Source organism: Chiloscyllium plagiosum, chromosome 3 (genome assembly GCF_004010195.1).
Source record: "Chiloscyllium plagiosum isolate BGI_BamShark_2017 chromosome 3, ASM401019v2, whole genome shotgun sequence".
Lineage (NCBI taxonomy): Eukaryota > Metazoa > Chordata > Chondrichthyes > Orectolobiformes > Hemiscylliidae > Chiloscyllium > Chiloscyllium plagiosum.
In genome coordinates this window covers 95,564,570-95,580,677 of record NC_057712.1, presented here as the reverse complement: position 1 = coordinate 95,580,677, position 16,108 = coordinate 95,564,570, and the positions used below count along the sequence as shown (strand labels likewise).

General features: G+C 37.9%; 1 protein-coding gene across 25 annotated transcripts in view; it reads right to left on the bottom strand.

The window, feature by feature from the left end:
• The window catches only part of eya4 (EYA transcriptional coactivator and phosphatase 4), a 554,349-nt gene that overhangs the window by 440,307 nt on the left and 97,934 nt on the right, over positions 1 to 16,108 (bottom strand). For all 25 annotated transcript variants that reach the window (XM_043686452.1, XM_043686599.1, XM_043686613.1 and 22 more), the window contains one exon: positions 4,257 to 4,361. In XM_043686452.1, the coding sequence (XP_043542387.1) occupies positions 4,257 to 4,289 (33 nt within the window). In that variant the 5' untranslated portion in view covers positions 4,290 to 4,361. The remainder of the gene's footprint in view (positions 1 to 4,256; positions 4,362 to 16,108) is intronic.

Below are 16,108 nucleotides of genomic sequence, written 5' to 3'. Positions count from 1 at the left end.
GTGGCCATTTGGGATCAACAGTGTGGTTGGTATGTAAGCTGCTGAAACATGTTGTGGCTGTGACACTGAATCAGCGTGGTGCCACACAACAATGTATACACCCTCTTCACTAATCACTGCTGACAACTACGACAAGCTGCCTGGCTATGTTTCTGCTCTAGAAGGCAAGGTAAGACTGAGCTTCTTGTCTCCTTTCAGTTCTGAATGTAGTAGGTAAATGCGAAAAGGCAAGATATGACAAGGGAGAGACACTATGTGCATCCACATACGTATGAAGTGGGTGCTAAGTGAGCAAAAAGGCCCAAGATGCAGTCAGCTCTGATTTACAAGATGGCTGCCTATTGCCAGCATGCAAAGCAACCTGACAGCAGCACTGCAATGAAAAGTGTTGGTGCATTCTAAAGTGGATTGAAGAATTGAAGTGGAGAAGTGTTTTTCAAGTTAGTCTGAAATGGGCTATGGTGATGTGGAGAAGCATGTCCAGTACCAACCAAAACAGAGAGGAGAGCACATGGTCACTACCTGTGGGAACCTGGAGGAGCAGGCAGCAAGCCGGATAGCTGCTCTAACATCCATGTTGCTGTCTGGTTACTTTCCACCACGTGGGAGAATAGGCAATTTCACATAAACGAGACGTAAATGCATGTGAATAGGCCTCTTGCCTCTCACTTGCAAAATTCTTAACTCAGCATTCAGACCTGGTTTGGAAAATCAGGTTTTATTTTAATGACATGGAGAATCTCACTTTTACAATCTCAACATGTTTTTTCCAACTGATTTGTCATTGCCCATAACATCTAGGGGCTGGGAACATTTAGGTAATCATTTCTGCTTGATAAAGGTCTAACAGTCATAATTTTAAAGGCAGACAACTGAAAGGTGATAAAAACTAACACTTAGAAAATATTTAACATGGTAAACTGGGTTATAATTTTATGAAACTGATGACTCCAAAATAAAAACCAAAAACTAGATGTGATTTCTCATGATAGTGATGGCTATGAATAAAACAAACAGAAACATGGATGCTGTCCTACTTATCTAACCATTGTTTGTTCCTAAGGCTTTGTGACCTAAATATTTCCAGCAGCTATATAGGACAAGTCTAAAGGATGAAATTACAACCTTTCTTAATGAATCTCTGTTTGGAAATCTACACCATAGTGCTAAAAGCATTTTTCTAACAATAAAACTTTTCTGTAAACATGGATTAAAGCTAAGTAAAAAACACCAACTTGTGTAAGTTGTGACCCTTCATAATTAGCGTGATATAACTGTCACTGACTAACCAATATGATCAAATTTTAAGAGAAATATAAAAAGCTCTTTTAAGAAAATCTGGAATGTGAATTTATGCAATGAGTCATACTCTGCTCCTGTTAAATTATCAGCATTGTTCATTTTCATCTTAAAATTTCTTAATCACTGAACATTAAAATGTTTACTCTATGCAAGGTTTAGGCCACCAATAATTTTCACTGGCAGACAAATAAATAATTCACTACTTTTCATTAACTGTGCAGCAAGTGAATTTGCCTATGAGATCATTTAGAAGTAAGGAATGGTTTTTCATCACATATATACATTGGAGAGAGGTACAGATTGGAAAGTACAGATGTGATGGTCAATTATTTGTCCTAATTAGAACAAGGTCTAAATTAGTTTGATCAAAATGAGAACATTATATCATGTTTTCTTTCGTATTTGCACATTGCCATGAATAAAATTGGTGAAACTTGGTCGCCTACAGAGAAATATCTCAACTTCAATTAACATCTTTCCCTACCAACTGGTTTCATTTGGGAACTCACAGACATGAACCCATAACTCTGCAACTTGAGATTGAGATTTCTTAATGATACAACTAGCTTTTATATATCTTTGTAACCTGGTGCTAATTTGTTTGCACACATGCTCAATTGGATTTGATCCAAAAAGACAAATTTTGGAAGAGAGAACAAATCTGAACTACATCAATTTGAATCAATTCAGATTCACAGTCGCCAACAGTGAAAATACTATATTCACAGGAAACTGATAAATTTCTAATCCCATTTGCTCAATTAGAAAATAGAGCAAAAATATGTTATTGTGCATGAATGATATATTCCCTTTATTTGAGCATGATTTCCTCCTTCATTTAAAAAGCCTGAATTCTCCATATAAGTCTGAATGTTGCAGCAATGTTGCACATCCAACGTCATGTGCCTATTATGTCTGCACCTGAGATATGATACCCTTCTTGCTTTTCATTACAAATGGCTTACTCATCCATGTAATCTATTGACCTCAATTTTAGTACAAGTTTTTTTTGAAATGAGAAATAAGGCATCCAGTGGAGAAAATGACTATGCTCTGTATATCCGAAGGTTGAAGAGACTGACTGATTTCAGAGGGTTTGCTGTCACTCGCTGACTTGAATATCCCACACACATATCCCTAAACACCAGTGGGCTAAGGCACAGAGTGGTTGGATCGATGCCCGTAATTCATCCTCAACAGTCTCTATTTACGATGTAATTTAAAATAAACAAAGAAATCTGACTGTCACTAAGAGTAGTTAGTATACTGAAATGTTAGATAAGGTTGTAACCATTGCCACAGCAACATGTTTAAGAAAATAACAGTTAACAGCCAGCAGATACACTATTATAGAATTATCATTAAAATTAGCCTAGATGCTACTCTTGGCTAAGAAAGGATAAGATATAAGTGAGGACAAGGAAGTGGCAGATATCATGATACAATTCTCCTGTTATTTAAGAATAAATAATAGTAGTATAATTGCTAACACAATATGGTCATTATATGATACTTATTAATCAGACAGTACAGCCAACAAGTGCTTCCATTGGCTTTAGTGGTGACTACAGAATTAACACATACAGTGGTTCAACTGTCATACAAGCAGCTGGTTACAAAACATTAACACTCATTTGACAACATAAATCCTTCCTTAACAAATTCCTGAATGGTTGCAAGCCGCATCACAGAGAGCAGTGTTACTGCTGCTGAATAAACAATAGGCTATGGTTTCCACAAAAATAGTATATGAAATATAGCTACAAAAATATTGTACATATTTTTAAATTGTATGTCTTAAGTAGTAAGGATAACCTGGCAACAGTCCTGTTAAAGTATAGGAGACTGCTGTCACACAATATTTGGACTATAAAGCAAAAATGTCCATTTGCTAATAACATATTAAAATTAACAGCGTTTTACTTTTGTTAGCATCTACTGATACAAAATAGGGGATTCAAGCATTGATATACAGAGATAGATTGATTTTAATTATTGGATCTGGCAATTCATTAGCTTTACTTAATATCAAATTATAAACAGTTCTTATTACTCTGTAGCTCTTCCAGCTCCAATATATAAGGAATGTACAGGATTCATATTAAGAGAGGAAGAGCAATATTATAGCAATGGAATAGCTTCACAATTAGAAATGATACCAGCATTATTTTAGTTTCAAGTAAGCAATGTTTTCAGTAAGTACATATCCTTGGTCAGAGTTTACAAACTTGTTAGAATATGTTTACCAACAAAAGCAAAAGAAGAATCAGATTTTCAATCGTTTATGACCACACTGAAATCTAACAGAAAAATGACAATGCTGTTTGGCTTAATTTTCCCATTCAGGCTTAATCACACTTTATCAAAACATTAAAGAGAATCAATAAATGCAACATATTAGCAAATTTCCATTATCAAAAGATGCAATATACTGTACATATTCACAGTTGAATAGCATTTTTAAAAATGTATTCTAAAATGTAATATGCCACAATCATGAAAGATACATCTTATCCAGTTGAACACATTTTGGTGAACTAAGAGAAAGCTTAACTGACAATGAAAAACGGCAAACCTCAGTAAAACAAAACTCAAGCATGTCAATCGTCAAACAGTACCAACACCAAAATAATTATTTTAAGTACTTCCCAGTTCCTTTTCCCTTCTCATTTTTAAAACTGCATTACATTGTAAATGTTTTATTCTAAGATATTCACATTTAGACAAAAAAAAACTTGATTCTCGATTATTTTTAGGCAACTTGTAAAGGATAACAAACAAATTAATTTGACAGTCTCAACCAGGTTAGATTTCATTGTAATTTGGATAAAGAACTGTGATAAACCCAAGCCATGAACTTGTATTTCTGACTATAGCTTCCACAATGATGCTCTGTGAACCCCTTTCAAAATGAAAGTCATTACAAACAAAAAGAGATATTGTAATTCACTCACCGATCGTTCATTTAAATCCTGTGGGTCTTCCATGTGGGGGTTCCTTGACTCCTTCTTTGTAATTTGCTGAAGCTTTTACTGCCCTTCAAGATTATAGTATGCTTGCTGAAAAGAAACCAGACTGTATTTGTATCTATTCTTTACCGGTAAACTTATTTTAATCAATTTTTTAGAAGGCACATGAGAAATTGAGTTGTTTCTTTTTTGAAAAAAGAAAGTATGTGCCACATATTATATTGGAAATACTTGAAATATGGTCTCATTTGGTCATGTAGCTCTTTAAAATACAGCAAAAAAAGTAGCTAGTCTGGAGGTGCTTTAAAAATGGGAGCAGCTCCCGTAAAACCAACTACACGGCCGGTTCCTGAGAAGATAATATTAGAAAATAGAGTTTGAAAATACAGAGTAAAATACTCAGCATGCATTTAGTGACAACCCATTCTAACTATAATCAGCCTGCTATTCTAGCAGAAAAGGTTCTTATCCAATTACCAATCTACAATCCCTTCTCAAAGGAACAATAAATTCCTTTAGGATTATGTGAAATACACATAATGATAGAGAACAGGCTGCTTCTCGTAACGTGCAAAATGATAGGCACTAACCTAGTTATGTTAGGCTGATTAAGTAAGTTGTATACTGTGAGAAATAGGAGGGTGATAGGAATGGCAAGGTCCTAATAAAATCATTGTCCCACGTTTAATGAAGATTACATATTCCAGCTACGTCACTTTAATCTCTAAAAATGAAAATATATTTTCATGATACACTTATTGTGTCAGTAAAGCATTTCTCATTCTCATGTTTTTTTTTCCAACTGCCTTAAAATGTTCAACTCCTGGCTAAAGGTTTCAAATGACAAAACTAACCCACTGTGACAGTTGCAGGAGGCCAATTAGCACCTTTCAAACAGTCTTGATATTACATGTATGCAACACACTGATGTCCACTAATGCACTTTTGCAACCAGTTGACTTATTTCCATCCCTCCTTAAGGCACTGATATTTGTTTCATGTATATTTATATTTTCAATTGTTAATTTTTTTGTAACAATGCAATTTTGTTAATACTTCTGAAACAGTGAGTAGGCCATTGTTCTGTGGCACTGCATTTATTGCAGTAATATCAAATATCAGTGATGGAAGCAGAGTGCAAACAGACTGTCATCTACTTCAGCTTGCTTTTACTTATTTAAGAATGTTCCACAGATAAATTTAATTTGAAGGACTGCACAGTTGGCATAATTTCAAGTCTCCTACATAGGTTATAAAAGCAGTACAAGCATATTTACATATATTTTACACTAGGAAAAAATATTGTTCAACAACATTTCAAATGCTGAATATCTTGAAGACATTATTTCTCTTTAAAACATATGACAAGATAGAATCTCCTGAACACATGCAGGAACCTGTATGCTGAAAAATACAGTCAAACATGTCATCACAAATGGGCCTTTTATCAGCTTTTCGTATTTAGTTTAATGAGAAAAATATTGAGAACATTTATCTAATGGCATCAAAATGAAAACTAAAATATGTATGTCATTCAAAGCCTACAACATTTTGGCGGACACAACACTGGAAAATGTTTCAGGACAGTACAATGGTGATATTGCCCTCAATTGAGATAAGATGTAAAAGCAGTCCAACCTGCCTGCTGAGCCAAACACTTTCAAAAAAGAGAAGGAAGCCCTCCTTCATGAATAGGGCTATGAACAAAACCAAAGTTACATTTGTCTCGTCTTTCATACCCGTTTGTTTTAAAATCTTGGGACCAGAGTCTGTGCAAATTTTCCCACATGATAAAACAGTATTGATTTGGATGTCAGAGGGCCCCGGCGAGCATGCTGGGAGATGCAGACAGTGAAACATTGCACAGATGATGAGTGTGCAGCATACCTTTCTGTTGCCATTGGTATTTTACCAGTGCCAGGACAAGTGGCACATGGGCCCCTGACCCAGGTCAGTTGGAACCCTTATTGGAGAATTAAATGTCACTTAAGGGCATCTTTGTGCCACTACCAGTGGCTGGTGGGCACCCTACCATCAGTGCAGATATACCTTGGCAGCATCCCTGCAGGCTTGGGTGTTGTCCCTCCTGATCTGGAGCCCTCTGGCCCATGAAGGACCCTCCTAATGGTAAAACCTACCCTGTTGAAACACCCACACCTACCATCATAAATGGCCACACTGCCTTTCACTGGTGGCTGCCTGAATGGCCCGGGCGAGCTGGATCCATTTACCTAATTCTGGATCCACTGATGTTACTGATAGCAGTGGCCACTCCTTCCTAAGGTGCTGCTGGAACTGAAGGGCTGCCCTTTATCTGATTGTCATGCAGCCCAGTGATAGGGACCCATCTCGTAAAGGCTCGGGAGCCCACAGGTCAAAGTCCCAATAACTAGTCGAGGCGGAATTGCCCCTGATTTTTCCAGCAGTAGGCAAGGTCACCACTGGCCCAAACTTTCCTAGCCATTGGCTGCACTTTAAAAGTAGTATGATGCTGGGAAGGTTGTTTATGTGCCACAGTTATCAGTTTTATTCAACATATGGTACTAAATCTTGATTTTACTTACTACAGATTACACATTAGATTTGCACATGCAGCCTGCAGCACTGACACAAAATATACAAGACAGAAACAAAAAAAAGGCATTGTTCACAGCATTCTTTCCCCAAATATTGAATTTGTGTGTTTTCCCTCCAAAATTCACTTGATTACTGAAACAAAAAGCATTTAGCTAAAACATTCAGTAACCTATTTATTAATCTCTTGTAAAAATGCTGTAAAATGGCAGCTACATGTATTCATACTTGATATGCTTTCATATATATCTCTGGTATCTGAGAACTCAGTGTAAATACTTACTACCATTACTGTAACTATACTTAGACCGTGAGTGCTTTACCAGCTTTAATTAAAAGAGGGCTGCTGTAGAAGCAACATAAAGCAAAGAATATCTACACAAAACATTACGGAAAACCTATTTAGACATAAACCGACATAAAGTTACTTAACCAAAGCCCTTTTCATAATATTTCTATCAGAGTCAAAAATCAGAGATAAATGTTTAACTTATAGAAAATGTTAAGAACTGCAGTAGGAAGACATTAGTTGAGACTATTTTTATATTTCAGATCCAAATGTGGTGTTTTTCATTAGCTTACTGCTCTTGTTACACTGAAAAATGATAGGCAGGCACACAATTATTTTTTGAAAACGTACTTCCCACTCGTCACTCATGGCCATTTCGGCAGACCTTAAAATGGGCCTCACTACAACATCTATACATATATTAAGATTTAATGTAGGTTGCAAGGTCCAGTTGTCAGTAAGTCATGAATATGTTGCTCATACTCAGCCCATTGGTGCTGGAACTCAAGCTGCCTAACCAGCAGCCCTTAAAGTGACCACTGCAGCTCACTCTAACGACAGCAAACATCAGTGATCTTCATGCTCATTTTCGCCCCACAATGATCTTCCGCTCTGATACTGCCATGCTATGCACTTTCCTGGGACTGCTTGTAACCATTTAAAATGTTAAACTTTCCACTGGTATAAATGGATGTAGTGGACATCTCACATACCACCATGCAATTTTTACGATGTTGAAAATTGCCTCCAATTTTAATAAACTAACAACTGCATGATCGAACTTTGTTTAGCTTCTAAAATGTCTGAAGGCGTACTGGAAGACATCTCAGTGCTGGAATAGTGAATGTAATAATATATATTCTTAATTTAAATTGAGGAAATTTCCATAATAAATATTTAGAGCCAACATTCCAACCTTAATTATCCATCTTGGCACTTTGTCAACTTGGCACATACATTGAAAAATCTAAATCTAATGATTAACAAATAGGTTTGTATTAAACAATCTCTATCTGAATTATGCATTAAACAAATATTATACATGAAGGAAGGGAAGATACAGAACTAAAGTTACAAAGGAAAGAACGCATTCCCTTTCTTACAATCATCATTGAATTAAAACTGCTCCTGCTATTTATATGGTCTCTACCAACAAAGAACTAAATGGATATTCTGAAGGGAATTTACTCCTATAATTATTAAGCATTAACCTTTTTGACTATAATGGAAACTTTACAAATCTTCAGATGTGAGCCTAAGTCTTTTTTCTATTCAAGGACAAACTGATGGATATATCCAAAGTTAGTTACCACTTAATTTTGGGATTAAAAGACATTTCAGTTATAAGACAGCTAGAAATGATAGACTGCAAATATAATTAGTAAGTATACAGATATTTAAGTTCATATAAAACTTGTCGGATATACCCTTATTTAAGAAGAAAAGTTGACAAAACAAGGCAACTATTGGCCAATTAGGTTAATGTCTGTTATTGGCTAAATATTAGAGTGCATTGGAAAGTATAAAATAGCATTGTGATCAAGCAGAGTCAGCATAGCTTCATGAAAACGAAATCAAGTCTGACAAATGTTCTGAATTTTTTAAAAAGGTGACAAGCAGGATAGATAAAGGGTAGGTAGTGGTTGTAATATATTTGTATTTTCAGAATGCATTTGATAAGGTACCAGATATCAGACTACTTAAGATAAGAGGCCATGATTCAGGGAGGTGTATAGTATCATGGATATTGGCTAACTAATAGAAGACAGAGATTTGGGGTAAGGGATGACATTTTCAAGATGGCAACCTGTAACTAGTGGAGTGTCATAGGGATCAATAATGAGGCCATATTTATGGACAATATATGCTAATAACTTGGATGAGAAAAGTGAATTTACTGACACCAAGTGCGTGGATGATGCAAAAGTAGCTGGGAAGCCAAGTGTAAAGGGTGACACAAAGTGATTGCAGAGAGATATGGACAGCTTAAGCAAGTGAGCAAAAGGTTTGCAGATGGAATACAATGTGGGAAAAGTGAAGCTAAACACTTTGTCAGGAAGGAGAGAGGAACTGATTTTTCGTTGGAAAGACTGCAGAAAGGCTATAACACAGTCCTCATACATAAATTACAAAAAGCTAGCATTCAAGTTGAGCAGGTAATAGGGAAGGCAAATGGAATGTTGGTGGTTTATTCCAAAGGGAATGATGTATAAAAACAGGGAGGTTTCACGAAAACCTTACAAGGCACTAGTCAGACCATAGCTGGAATACTATAAACGGTTTTGGATCCCCTATTAAGGAAAGATATAATGGCATTCAAGGCAGTCCAGAGAAAGTTCACAAGTACGATAGCAGGTATGGAGAGACTGTCTTCTGAGGAGAGGTTGAGGAGGATGGGCTTGTACACATTGGAATTTGGAGGAATGAGAGATAACCGTATTGAAACATACAAGGTACTTATGGGACTTGTCAGGGGAGATGCAGAAATCTTGTTCCCCTTATGGGAGAGTCTAAGACCACAGGGCATAATCTCAGAATAAGGGGTTGTATTTTTATGACAAAAATGAGGAGGAATTTCACATTTCAGGGGGCAGTGAATCTGTGGAATTCTTTCCCACTGAGGGCTGTCAAGACAGTGTCGTTAATCAGTTTCAAGGTTGTGATAGATTTTCAATGGGAGAATGAATCTAGAGTTAGAGGGAAAAAGTTGGCAAGTGAAGTTGAGGATGATCAGATCAACCATGATCACATTGAATGGTAGAGCAAACCTGATGGCCTGAATGGTCTACTTCAGTTCCTATATCTAATGGTCTTTCATTATTTTACTCATTTTTCTTGTAGAAGACTAAGCAAGTTAAGCATTCCTTCATTAACCTTGTAAAGGAGAAAATGTCTGTTTTCCTCAGCACAACTTTTAAATATAACAAAACATGGAAGCAATGTTCTACCATGCAGCCAACATCATTCTAATCTATACCAAGAGTATCTATGTCCATTTTAAATAGACAGAATCAGTTGATGCATGATTAAGTTCATAACCACAAGAATTTCAGTAAATTATAATGGCGATTATATAGGTGTATTTTCCCCCAAATGATTTCTGTGAAACCCTAGGGTGGGTATCTGCTATTTTCATACTGCATTTACTTCATCTGCAAAGATGTTTGCTTTCCAAATTTGTGTTGTGTCTGAGGAAAATACTTTGAGCTATGTGGCACTAGAGTGAAATACAGGCAGCAGAGATAATTAGAACATTTTAAGCAACGAATTCAGTGCCACAAGAGAAGCATGTGGCTTCCACGGACATTTTCCTCCAATCTTGCACAATCAGTGCAATTTTTCCTAAAACATATTGAAGGCAATGTGCTAAGAAATGATTTTGTTTTGTTTTAAACGGAACAAAACACTCCACCTACTACCAGTAGGCCAAGGATCTCAGCAATCCTCTTTCCTTGAAAGAACCATATTTTCCATGAAAGAGCAACTATAATATCACTTCCCATTTCAGCATGAAGTTAGTAGCATGGAATCCAGTTGATTGTGTACTGCTTCTAAGTCTGCAAGTGAGGTAAGATGGTACAACATATAAAATCATGAGGGGCATGGACAGGGTAAGTAGACAAGGTCTTTTCCCTGGGACGGGAGAGTCCAGAACTAGACGGCATTGATTTAGAGTGAGAGGGAAAAGATTTAAAAGGGACCTAAGGGGCAACTTTTTCATGAAGAGGGTGATGCATGTATGGAATGAGTTGCCAGAGGAAGTGGTGGAGTCTGGTACAATTATAACATTTAAAAGGCATCTGGATGGGTATACGAATAGGAAGGGTTTACAGGGATACAGGCCAAGTGCTGGCAAATGGAGCTACATTAATTTAGGGTATCTGGTCGGCATGGATGAGTTGGACCGAAGGGTCTGTTTACGTGCTGTACATCTGTATGACTCTATGACAGCAAGAGTAGTGGTTAATGAGTAAGAATGTGTGAAGAACTGACCTACCATGGTGTATTTGAAAATAACCAAGCAGCATTAGGAGCGAGCAGGGAGACGGGAAGACAGAGGCAGAGCTTTCTTAGATGGAGTGGGCAATAAGGCAGCAGGATCCCAAGCTGCCATCGTCCTGTCCAATTAAATGACCCTGCCACCAAACTCGCCAAGGCATTGGCGGCGCGGGGTGGAGGCAGAGGGCTGTACATTGCATCCCTAAAATGCTGCCTATATGTTCAGACAACTCACTGGAAAGAGTGTAACAGTCCTTGAAAAGGCACAGAGGAGATTTGCCAAAATGGCTCCAGTGATGAGATTTTAGCTTCAAGGTTGGAAGAGCTGATTTTTTTTTCTTTTGGACCAAAGGCGATTGAGGAAAAATTTATAGTGCTCAAGATTATGACAGAATTGGATACGGTAAAGAAAGAAAGGCTGTTCCCAAAGAATTGGGGGAGCATACAGGCACACAATTTAAGATTTAGGTCAAAGAATGGGAGGGTAAGTGAGGAAGCACCTTTTTACACAAATGGAAACTCATTGCCAATGAAGCTTGTAAACGTAGAGATGATGAATGATTTCTAAAGTAAGGATGCACTTGAGGGAAATAAACTCACACGGCTACAGAATGGGGTAAAGTGTGGGACTGACCAGTTTGCTGTACAGAGACATGGACTCACTGATAAGTGACTGGAGAAAGACTAAAAATTTGCTGAATTGAATTCAGGTAGTCCTTGGAAGAGAATCTAAAGGACATATACTTCTCCACTTCTCTTCTCAAATCAACAATCCATTCTATTGAAGGTGGTGTAGGACTACGCAGAAAATAAAATGGCAAGTTTGACAAAAAAGATAAGCTCAGACAAATGTGAAAAGGAAAAGAAATAAAATACCATTGCAAGCAAATTTCAATTTTAACTAGGTAAATTAAAATTTCACAAGCAATCCAAAATCTTGCAAAGCAAAATAGAAATCCAGCTTACTAGGAGAGCCATAAAAAGCAACAGATTCAAAAATAGCAAAAGTAATAGATACAAATAATGGACAATAATTAAACATTCTGTGAATTAGTACAGCATGAGAAAGGGTGGTGTTATGTCTTGAGGGAAGGCAACCAAGTCCCACATTGTTATATTTCAAGCTATACTCTCTTCCATTTCCTTAAAAAGTACATTTTCTGGATTGACAATCTATGTGCTACTGATCACCTGATGGCAAGTTCAAACCAGCAGTGACCAGAGGACAAAACCAACCCTCACACTCTAGAATTTGACACACCTTGCATAGCTGAACACTCCAACTGAGCTAAAAAAAAGGATTTAGAGACAAGATGTTGACCTCAGCCTCCAAATGTTGCAGCCTGGCTTGCCATGTTATTCCAGCCTCCTGGTTTTCTACTTAGGATTCTAGCATCTGCAGTTTTTTTGTCGCCAAACAAAGGAGACCATCAAAACCCATTGTGCCTTAAGTGATCCAAACAACTCCCCAATTACTTGCTCCAAAACACAATTGGGAATACGACATCAAATTCCAGCTTGTTAGGCGAGTAGCTAAATTCAGTGCCCCAATCACATGCTTGGAGCTGCTGGCTGTTGGAAACATCTTCAATTGTACAGCTTTGACTTTCGTTTGTGCATCTGTTGGTAAAACACAAAGATATACGCAGCTCCAGGCTTAGCTGAATACCTGCCTCTGACCTCAGTATTTTGCAAATGTTTGATTTCTGAAGAGAAACTTGTACTTCGCCTGCGAAGTGAATCAGCCAACTTACTTCATAGCACCTTCATCAGCAACGTGACTGTCTCAAAGCTTCTACAAAAGAGACTGTTGTGCACAGCCACAGCCAATGAAGCAACATAAGAAGATAAGGAGCAGGAGTAGGCCATCTGGCTTGTTGAGCCTGCTCCGCCATTCAATAAGATCCTGGATGATCTTTCATGGACTCTGCTCCACTCACCCACCCTCTTAATTCCTTAACTGTTCAAAAGTCTATCTATCCTTTCCTTAAAAATGTTCAATGGGATATTGATTTACTGAACTCTCCTAGGCATTTGAGCTAATTCTGATATCTTGGATTCTTATATTTTACATAATTTCTCTTTTTTTTGCCTTGAGTGAATGTGTGCGAATATGTTACATAAGCCATTACCTTGAGTGTTTAAATGCATTAATAAACTCTACTTTGTTTTAACCAAAAAGGATTTGCAGAGGGTAATTTAAAACTGGACTTCACAAACAGGGTTTGGAGACACATGCTGTTGCCTTTGTAGAAATCAGGGAAAAGAACTCAAAAAAAAACCTTTTTTTTAAAGCCAGCTCCTAATATGGACGGGAGAGGACAGAAAAAAGTTGAATTCCATTCATGATGTGGAGGAGCTGGTGTTGGACTGGGGTGGGCACCCTCTCACAACCACACACACACTTTACCAAGCATTCACAAATGCAAACACACATCTCTCATGTGGACTCACACTCACACTCACGCACTCACATGGGCACGCACTCACTCTGCCTCTCTCTCATGCACGCACACACACATATTTGTCTGTGGGGTGAAATTGTATTTGCAGTATTATCTTTGCAGATACATTCTCGTTTGTTCAAAAAATGCACAATCTGCAGGCAGGCAATGTAATCAGTCAGTCCATGTAATATTTTGTAAATTCCACTTTGGAAATAAAACCAGTCTGATTCAAGATTGGGATACAGATAGACTCTCACCTCACACCTTCAATGCATTGTCTAAGCTGAGGTATCACCTTTCATTATAAAACCTTAAGTTATCTCAAGAAGATGATTTAAGAGAAGTTATGGGATTTACATATTAATGAACTGAAACCTGCAACCCATTATAAAAGATGAAAGACTTAACAATCCAGGTTTGTTCAATATATCATTTCAGTTACATGACACTGTAATCTTTTGCTATAAATTCAGTATCTTCTGATCTTATACTCCACAACCACCTGAAGAAGCAGCGCTCTGAAAGCTAATGCTTCCAAATGAACCTGTTGGACTATAACCTGGTGTTGAGTGATTTTTAACTTAATTCAATTTAGTTCTCCCTCTTATCTGTGACAGTGGTAAAGGGAATATAGATTCAGGTTTGTGTGAAAAGATGTCTGCAACACTTCAATAAATTAATCATTTTTGGTATCTTTTTACAGTGGATTATCAATGGTACAAAAAATGTAAAATTTAGTCAAAGAGAAGAATTGAGACAATTTAATTTGAGGAGCGAAAAGGTAATGACAAAACAATGAGAATTAAGACAATCAAATCAACAGGACCCGATGGTCTCTATCCAGCCAATGAAATGAAATAGTTGAGGAAATTGTAGGTGCATTCATTAATTTTCCAAAGCTCTCCAGATTTAGGAATTGTGCTTTTAGATTGGGAAATTGCTTGTGTCATTTCATTATTCCTTTGGCAGACTGCCATCTCATGAGATGATGGCTTGCACCTGGGTGCTCAGTGTTCTGCATCACTTGCATGGCTCAGGAGCCCAAGTCTGGCAGGGCATAAGACCATTAGAAAGCGGAATAGAGTAGGCCATTCAGCCCCTTGAGCCTGCTCTGCCATTCAATAGGATCATGTTTGATCGGACATTCCTCATGTTTGCTTTCTTCCCAGTAATTCTTGATTCCCCCACTAATTATTAAGCTATGTATCTCAGCTTTAAGTATACGCAATGCCTCCGCCCACAAAATGGGTCTCTTTGGCAAGGAGTTCCAAAGGCTCACAATCCTCTGAGAGAAGGAATTCCTCCTCGTCTCAGTCTGAAATTGGCGCGCCTTTATTCTGGTCTATGCCCCCTGGTCCTATATTCTTTCACGAGGGGAAACATTCTCCCGGCATTTACCCTGTCAAGCCCCTTAAGAATCCAATATGTTTCAATGCGATCATCTCTCATTCTTCTAAACTCCAGTGAGTAGAGTCACAATCTGTTTGATCTTTACTCACAAGGCAATCCCTCCATACTGGGGATCATCTGAGTGAACCTGCTTTGAACTGCCACCAATGAAATTTTCTTAAATAACAGAACCAAAACTGTTCACAGTACTTCAGATGTGGTCTCACCAGCACCTTGTACTGTTGCAGCAAGATTTCCCTACTCTTATATTCCAACCCCATTGAAATGAGGGCCAAGGCCTCATGAGCCTTCCTGATTACCTGTCGCTCCTATCTGCTATTGGCTTTCTGTGTTTTCTGCACAAATATCCCCCCAATTTCTTTGGGTCTGAAGCTTTACTCCATTTAAACAATATTTTGTTCTCCCTTCCAAAATGAATGACTTAATATTTTCCCACATTATATTCCATTTTCTGCTCACTTACTCAACCTATCAACATCTCTCTGTAAACTGTCTGTGACCCTCTCACAACTTCTCTTTCTATCTGTTTTCATAGTCGCTGCAGCTTTTGCTATAGAGGAATATACAAGGCCGAAAAGATGTAGGATCTGGTGGATTATGTTTTCTCTGGGCCTATTCTTGAACAGCTGAACCTGCATTTCCTCTTCTTCACCCAAAGCTTCTGCAGTCAGTTTCCATCGATCACAGCTGGTGACTGTCTCCCCGTTGTCTGCTTCATTGACTGTTATCTTTATATCTCACTTGTGAGTTCCCTGTAGTGGAGGTAAGGCAGATCATGCAGCCAGTTCACTATACAGAGGTGTTGGAATATACAGCTGTAGCGCACCCAATGGACATGGCCAAGTCAGCACAGATGTCCTTGGCTTCATGATGAGTATATGCTGATGGAATTAGCACTCTCCAGTTCCTCCAAGTGGGTGACCTCATCCTATCATGAGGTGCCGAGGATACGTCTGAGACAGTGAAGATGGAAACTCTTCAGCTTTTCCTCTTGCCTAATGTATGTTTTTCAGCCCTCACCACTGCACAGAAACATGCTGAGGTCACATTTGGTAGACCCAAAGTTTGTTTTTCTATTATTTCACACTCTCTTGTTCAACTTGGACATATTAACCGCA